Raw genomic sequence first — 8,844 nt, forward strand, 5'->3', positions numbered from 1 at the left:
AATCTCTGGTAGCAATGCGAATCTGGCATGTAGAATGTGAGGGACCACTTGGGGGTAAGGGGGTGGTTTTTGCGAGATTACCTGCGTGGAAGCAATAGGATGAATTGGAGACCAGAGGTGGGGAGAATGGGGAGGGGAGAGGGCCTAGCCAGGGAGAGGGCCTACCCGGGGAGAGGGACTAGACGTGGGGAGAGGGCCTACCCAGGGAGAGGGACTAGACGCAGGGAGAGTGACTAGACGTGGGGCAGTACAGTTGCATCAGTTATGAAGTGTAAAAATACTTCTGTGAAAACTTACCTTAGAGCTTCCCAAGCTTGACTTGTTTCACAGTGCCCTTAATGTCTCAGTCACTATTTTCACTCTGCCCTACTACACTCAGAGAATCACCTAATAGTCACATTCATTAGAATTTAAGTCAGAATTGCTACTTCCCAGTTCCTGAAAATCGGTTGCAACTATGTGTTATCACCAAAAGCAATGCTATGTGACATGCTTTTGAAGTGAACTGCTTCGAGTTTTCGGGTACCACTGTTCTCCTTGAAGGTTGGAAGTGTCCTGAGGTGCCCTGGTAAGCTGGCTGTACATGCTGTCGCGTGCCTTAGCACACAGCTGGGAACTTCAGACCTATTAGAGCCATTCATATATTTTTCCAAAAAAAAAACCTTTTTTTATTATTATTATTTTTGGGGGAGAGGTTTTTGCTATAGGGCATGTGCGCTGGCTAGACCGACAGAGAGAGACAGAAAGACAGAAAGCGAGAAATCACCCCCCAGGGGGGATGGCCACGCTGCAATCCCTTCTTCTCTGTTCTCCTCTCAGGATCTTGGGCACGCACGCACACGCGCCCGGCATGAGTTTTAAGCCACTGGGTCCAGGACACAAACTGCGGTTGACTACATGGAAGTCCAGTGACATAGCCATTACGCTAACTGCTGGTCCTTTAAAAAATACATACATTTTGAAAATGTATGCTTTGTATAAGCTTACAAGATATCTGCAGGGAAACACACAAAACTGTTGAATGTCTAAATTTGGAGAGGGGGGACTTCTTAAATTCTTATGTGTTTTATTACGTTATATGGGCTATCACATAGAGTAAAAGGAAATCAGTTTTCAGGGAGAGGGAGTTACCCATCAGGCCATGAAGGCTTACTTACTTGACTAGATCCTTAACAGCTTCCCTCCCATATATTGGGCATGGATTTTTTTTTCTTTTTTCTTTTCTTCTCTACTTTAGGAATATAAGATATCCCTACTTTGGATTGTAATTACATAAACTTGTTGTTTTGAGTCAATTGGAAATATAGGCAAAAAAGGGGAAAAAAAAAAGAGAGAGAGATTGTTAACCTAATTTTGTGCTGCCCCGAAAACCCCTGTGGTATCTCTGGTCTTCCACCTTTCCCTCTTGCCTGTGTCCTGCCTAGTCATACGGATAGCCAGAGTGATATTTTCAAAATCGGAGTGTGTTACTTCTCTGTTTTACATCGTTTAATGATTTCCTGTTGCCCTGCATGACCTGATCTCTGCTTCTCCAGCCTGCCTTGTTATTCTGTGGCTTGATAACTTGCCAGCTTCAGTTCTGTTAGCTTCTGGTGGCTCCCAGAATGTCAGATACTGGCTTTTTTCTTACCGTGAGGTCATTTTTGCTTGTTTTGTTTAGTTTGCATATTTTCTTGTACTTTTCTTTTACCTGCAACACACCTGGCTTTTCTCACACCTGCTCTCTTATCCTTAAGCACTCATAGCCGATGCTCCTTTATCTGGGAGAGGTCTCCCTTCATCACTCTACCTCTAACCTTCATCACCAGCTTCACTTAACCTCTATTACTTAATCCTGTTTTTTTCCTCTTAGCACTTTTTTAAACTATATTTCTTTGTTTTCTCATTATCTTTTCTCCACAAAAGATATAAGCTCCAGAAGGACAAAACGTGTCTAGTTGGCACCCTTAGTCCTTAGTATGGTGGCTGTCATCACATAGTAGTGAAGCGTTTGGCTTCCTGCAAGAATCACATGTTTTGGTTTGTTTTGGTCCTGACCATAGGTTGTTATAAAGACTTTCCTGATAGGCCTCATGTGGAGAAGGCTCCCTCCCTTGATTTGATGCACAACCAATGCATTGTTGTTTGTAAGAGTTACAGTAGAGGACTCAGGCTCCCAGCCTTTCATGCTCTTCTACACATCTGCATTCCTAACTGGGGTGTCCCCATCTGGAGACCTTTTTTTGGGACCAACATCAGATGCCTTCCTCAGGTGCCTTTGCCAGAGACCTTCTTATGAAAGGGAAGGGAAGAGAACCCTGAAGATCTGTGACTTCTCCCTGGTAGTCCTCTGTCCCACAGCCTAGGCTCTAGCTCTGAGGACCATACAATTACAGGATCCTTTTGTTTTGGACTGTGTGAGCTGTAAGATGATCTCTGCTTCTGTGCTGATCCAGCTGAGCCTAGCCTGTACACCATTCCATGGGGAGATACATGAGCGGGTGGCTAGGAGTTGGTACTTTCTCAGGGTAGCCTTTTGTTTATATTGTCATAGTTAAGTGTTTAGAAGGCTTGGGTTTTAATTTCATTTTGGCTTGTTGTCTTAATTATCTTAATTGGACCCTCTGATACTTGGCAGGTATCTCTTAAGCTAATTAATTACCAAAGGGTTTTTGAGAGAGAAGGGGATGAGAGGGAGGGAGGGAAATGGGATGAGAGGGAGGGAGTGAAAGAGGAAAGCAACCCCTAATGGAACATGGTAACACCACAATCCTTTCTCCATTTTTCCATCTTGTCAGGGTTTTTTATATATATATATAAACATACCTGGTAGCTTGCTTTCTCACTTTCTCTGTCTCTGTCTCTGGTGAGCACATGTGCCCTATAGCAAACCTTAAAAAAAAAAAAGTACAATTTGAAAAAGAAGTATTTATTTACTTGTATTTATTATTATTTTTAAATTTGCTCTAGGGCACACAGCACTCACCAGAGAGAGAAGGAAAGTGGAAAAGCAAGCTGCCAGGTCTAGGACTTGAACTGCTGTCAACCATGTGCAGTCCAGTGCCTTAACCACCATGTCACCTACTGGCCCCAATCCTGTCAAGATTTTGGAGATGTTTTGCAAGCTGCCAGGGCTGGGATTTGAACTGTGGTCAGCCATGTTAAATGTCTTCTAAGACATTTAACAAGAATGTAAAGATATTAAAAATTTAAAGTTATCTATTGAAAATGATATATATGGTACTATCTTTACAGGTATGAATGGATGCTTAGGAAAACTATATTGTACTCTATAGAGATGTACAATGATTAAATGTAAATAAAAAATTAAAAAATTTATAGTTGATATCAGATGTATATGAATTGTCTATCCAAGAAGTTTTCCAGATAGAAATGTATTTTCTATTAAAATCCATTATCTGTTCATTGAAAAACAAAAAACTAATTTATAAAGTAAAATTTCAAAAGTTTATGCTGCTTCCCAGAAGAAATCAACTATTAAGTTTGGTTTCAGTCCTTTACTCTCTCTGTGTGTGTACATGCGTGAGAACTGTAAGTCAAGGATTCATAAAGTAATTTTGCTAGGATATATGTAGGCGTTTTTGTGTGTGGGCACTGATCTTGATCTGTCACGTTATTTTTAATGCCGTATGCTCCACTCTGTATGTCTTCTGCTCTTCTGCTTACCACAGCATAAACCTCTTTGTGATTTGCAGATGTCTGGGTTTGTACAGTATTTACGAAACATTTTCACTATGTTGAATCTTAGTCAGATGATATGAACTGTTGATCATTATTTCATGTGTTTCTGAGGATTCTAATTTTTTTATTTATGAATCATCTATTTTTGGAACCTATATTATTATTTTTAAATTGTTATGTTATTTCTTTGTTAAAGATCCCAACCTTTGTAGTTATTATTTGAATTAATTACCTCTTTCATTTTATAGCAAAGAAAATAATTGAAACAATGAGTTCTTCAAAGCCCTCAAATGTAGAAGCAAGTAAAGAAAATGTATGTTTTCCAAAACGAGCCAAACGGAAATTATACACAAATGAAATTTCATCTCCTATTGATCTGTCAGGCCAAGTGGTAAGCTAGCGTTTCAGTTTCTTTGTTTCGTTTGTAAATTTAGCCAGAGGGGCACATCCACTTGCTGGAGAGAGAGAAAGAGAGAGAGAGGGGAAGTGAGAAAGCATCCCCCCATGAGGAATGGTCATGCCACAGTCCTTTCTCTTCCATATCTCCCTCGTTTTGGAATTTTGCACAAACACGCAAACACACCTGGCATGTTCCTGAAGCCAGTGTTTGTGGAATTTGAACTGCATAGTCAGTCATATTAGACCCAGCCACCTTACCCACTATGCCACAGTCTGGCCCAGTATTTTAGTTTTTATTAATGTAAAACTTCTCATTTTTTAAATTCTGAAATAGTCATAGTAATTTGAATTTTACTGTGGTTTGAATTTCTATCCTTTAAGGTCAGAGCTCCTAAAATACATACTTTAAATGTTATACTTTTGGTCTCAAATGAGTTAAATTTATAGAAATGAAAACTTCTGTGGTGCCAGTAGGTGGTATGGCGATTAAGGTGCTGAACTCCCATATGGCCTACCACCGTTTGAGTCCCAGACATAGTAGCCTGAGGATCACACAGGGTGTGCGTGTGCGTGCCCAAATCCTGAGAGGAGAATGGAAGAGAAGAGATTGTAGTGTGGCCATCCCCCTAGGGGGGTAATTTCGTACTTTCCCTCTCTTAAGTCTCTCTGCCTCTGGTGAGTGTATGTACCCTATGGCAAAATCCTAAAATAAATAAATGAATACACACACACATACATACAGACTGCATTAGTACATACAAGTGTCCTGCCATGCATTTGCATTTGAAAATTCATCAGAAAAATTTCCATCAATAAAATTCCTTATTTAGTTATTTCTTTGCCTCTGGCATGCATTTTTCTTGTTATCTTGATCACAAAAGTTGCCCACATCAGGGCTCAAGTATGCTTGGTAAAAATACAGAATTGACTTTCAGCTGTTTCCTCCCACCTTTTCTCTAAGTCTTCCAAGGTTCTATTAAGTAAAGTCTGTAATTGTCATCCAGAATCTATGACTCATTCTTCTCACTCAGAACAGTCCGTACTGTTATAGAGAAAGTTCTAATTTTCTATCATGCTTGCATTTGGTTAGTGGATGAAAGTGAAGTTAAAAAAAGTTATTAAAGACTTCAACAGGAAATGGCCAAGAACTGTCAGGAAAAAACCTTTTTTTGGCAACAGTAGCTAACAGATACAAGATTGGCACTTGAGGGCAAATGACAAAGAATTAAGGTCTTTTAGGATGTGCTGTTGTAAGTTCTGTCAGTCACTGCTTGTCATCTGTCTCGTTAGTACATCATTTTCTTCCTTGGCTCAAAAGCATTTTTAACCTTGGTTTCAGTATAATATACTTTCTGTTTTTTACTTGTTGCCCTGAAAGATAATTTTTAAAAAATTATTTGAGGCATTTATCTCCAAATATTTTAATAATTATTTCAAACTACATATTACCTGAATTCAATACAGACTATAGGTTATTTTAATTCTAGAAGTAGGTAGTGTTACTTCACCAATCTGTTACTTCCTTAGGCATTCTTTTTTGATAGAAAGATGGTATACCTGCAGTCTATAAGGACAAAAAAGCTCTAATTTATCAGCTATTTCAATTATTAAGCATATGAATATAGCTCATTCTTTATTATAAACAAGCTTTCATTTTTATTTTTACTTAGAATTGTTTAATTATTAATTTCAGATTTTAATGGACCGGAAAGTAAAGGAAAGTGATCATCAGATTCTCAAACGACGACTTCGAACAAAAACAGCTAAATAAACCACGATAGAGACTATTTCGATATAAATTTTATATTCGGAATCATTGTAACTTACATCTTGACTTTGTAAATATAATTATATATATTATGTATGATGCTTTAAATTGCTTTATATATAGATGGCTGTTTTATACATTGTATAATTTTAATTCAATAAAAGGAAAGTAGGTCAATAATCAATTTACTTGAGAACTCTTTACTGTAGTCTCTTTTCAAATTGTATGTTGTTATCTCAGGCACTGGATTAGTGAAGATCCTCGGGAAGATGGTGTTATTTATCTTTCTTTCGTGAGGTCATAAATCAGGTATTTTGTTTACTTACATTTAGTAGTGTCTTACAAATTGATTTTCACTATGTGTTTTAGGACATAAAACTGATTTTACATATCAGTTTGGATCATAGCTAGGATCTAAGAAGGAAGCATTTGTACATCTTCTGATTGCCAAAACATGTATCCACATTATTGAGAAAAAATCTCACATCTTTAATTAAAATCTCTATAACAAACCTTTTATAATGTGTGGTATGCCATAAAAAGTTCCTAGATATGGAAAGAAACAGGAAAATGAATTCCATGGTAAAGAAAAACAAATCTCGACTTGGTGCAAATATCAAATTTTACGAAATTGTTAAAGCTGCTAGTCACATGTTCAAAGATTTATAGCAGTTGTCATCTTAATGAGTGAAGTGATAAGGAATCTCAGCAAAGAAATGGAAAGTATAAAGAGAAAAACAAATAGAATTGTTGCATCAGAAAGATAAAATAATTGAAATGGAGAATTCATTTAATAGCAAATTGGATATGTCAGAAGAAAGTGATAGAGAATTTGAAGATGGAGTAGTTTGACTTATATAACCTGAAGAAAGAGAGATTGGTGGGGAGATGGGGGGAAGCGCTTCGATGTCCTATGGAACAATATCAAAAAGATGAACAATACATGTAGTTGAGGAATCAGAAAGACAGAAGAATGACAATAAGGCAGGAAAAAATATATTTGAAGAAATAACAGCCCCCAATTTTCCAACTCTTGAAAAAATACTGGTTGACAAGAATAAGCACCCTATGAAAGGCGGATAAAAGGGAGCCAAGAAGAAAGTGGTTAATCCATTTTCTAAAAAAGATTGGTGTGACGTGAAAGTACCTGCTATGTTCAACAAAAGAAATATTGGGAAGATACTAGTTACCAGGACTCAAGGGACCAAAATTGTGTCTGATGGCCTTAAGGGCTGCATGTTTGAAGTGAGCCTTGTAGATCTGCAGAACAACAAAGTCACATTTAGGAAATTTAAACTAATTACTGAGGCCGTTCAAGGCAAAAACTGCCTGACTAACTTCCATGGCATGGATCTCATCCGTGACAAAATGTGTTCCATGGTCAAAAAATGACAGACCAAGGGGTCAGCAGTTAGCATAAAGGCTATGTCACTGGACTCCCACGTAGTTGACTGCAGTTCGAGTCCTGGGCCCGGTGGCTTAAATTCACGCTGGGCACGTGTGCGTGCATGCCCAAGATCCTGAGAGGAGAATGGAGAAGAGACTGCGGCGTGGCCATCCTCCCTGGGGGGTGATTTCTCGCTTTCTATCTCTCTGTCTCTGTCTGTCTGGCGAGTGCACGTGACCTATAGCAAAAACCTCTCAAAAAAAAAATGGCAGACCATGATTGAAGCTCATATGGATATCAAGACTACCGATGGTTATTTGCTTCGTCTCTTCTGTGTCGGGTTTACTACAAAATGCAACAATCAGATATGGAATGTCTCTTATGCCCAGCATCAGCAGGTCCGCCAAATCCGGAAGAAAATAATGGAAAATCATGACCCAGGAGGTGCAGACAAATGACTTGAAAGAAATGGTCAATAAACTGATTCCAGACAGCATTGGAAAAGACATAGAAAAGGCCTGCCAGTCCATCTACTCTCTCCATGATGTCTTCATCAGAAAAGTTAAAGTGCTGAAGAAGCCCAAGTTTGAATTGAGAAAACTCATGGAGCTTCATGGTGAAGGTAGTAGCTCTGGAAAAACTACTGGGGATGAGATGGACACCAAAGTTGAACGAGCTGATGGATATGAGTCGCGAGTCCAGGAACCTGTTTCAAGTTCAGATTTTTAATAGTGACAAAAAGTCCTATTTGTGAAAAAAAAAAAAATACTGGTCTGTAAATTCCAATTAGGATAATGAATACAACAAAAATACATGTAGAAAGATAGTTGTCAGATTGTTGTAAACTAACAGCCAAGAGAAAATCTCAAAAACAGCCTGAAAAAAAAATTACATTATGTACAAACTGCTAACTACAAAGAAATGTTTGCAGTACGTTAATCAAAGGATTTATAGCAGTAAGAATATAAGGATTTTCAAATACATGGAGAATGTGTAATATGGTGAAAATCCATAGATTTCAATTTTTTCTTTCTTTCTTTTCTTTTCTTTTTTTTTTTTTGAGCGACTTTTGCCATAGGGCACATGCACTTGCTGGGAGAAAGAAAGATAGCGAAAAGTCACCCCCAAGATGATTTCATTCCCCAGGGGGTGGCCACGCTGCAATCCTTTCTCCTCCATACTCCTCTTAGGATTTTGGGCACACACGTGCCCAGTGTGAGTTTTAAGCCACCAGGTCGGGAACTCAAACTGCAGTCAACTATGTGGGAGTCCAGTGATGTAACCTTACACTGTCTGCTGGTCTTCTTTTTTTTTTTTTTGAAACACCAGAACAAACGCATACTTTTAGTTTCCTTTTCCATTTTGAAATGTCCCTTGTGTATCAGACTAATAATAAGAATGTAAGAAATAAAAATTTGGTGAAAAGCTTGAGTAGATGCTTCACTAAAGAAGTTATGGACAATGGTCAGAATACATATGAAGAAATACTCAAGGTAATTGGTTATCAGGAAAGTGCAATTTAAAGCCATCAGGGGAGGCAGAGCTATATTGGGAGTAAGATCAGGGATTGCCAGAGGCTGGGGTCAGGAAGTGGGATCAAAGCACATGA

General features: G+C 38.4%; 1 protein-coding gene across 5 annotated transcripts in view; it reads left to right on the forward strand.

Moving 5' to 3' along the window:
• The window catches only part of KIF20B (kinesin family member 20B), an 86,404-nt gene extending 80,376 nt beyond the window's left edge, over positions 1–6,028 (forward strand). For all 5 annotated transcript variants that reach the window (XM_006147624.3, XM_006147625.3, XM_027771494.1 and 2 more), the window contains 2 exons: positions 3,930–4,072; positions 5,774–6,028. In XM_006147624.3, the coding sequence (XP_006147686.1) occupies positions 3,930–4,072; positions 5,774–5,851 (221 nt within the window). In that variant the 3' untranslated portion in view covers positions 5,852–6,028. The remainder of the gene's footprint in view (positions 1–3,929; positions 4,073–5,773) is intronic.
• Positions 6,029–8,844: the final 2,816 nt, after the last annotated feature.

This window comes from Tupaia chinensis, unplaced genomic scaffold, assembly GCF_000334495.1.
Source record: "Tupaia chinensis unplaced genomic scaffold, TupChi_1.0 Scaffold000217_1, whole genome shotgun sequence".
NCBI lineage: Eukaryota > Metazoa > Chordata > Mammalia > Scandentia > Tupaiidae > Tupaia > Tupaia belangeri.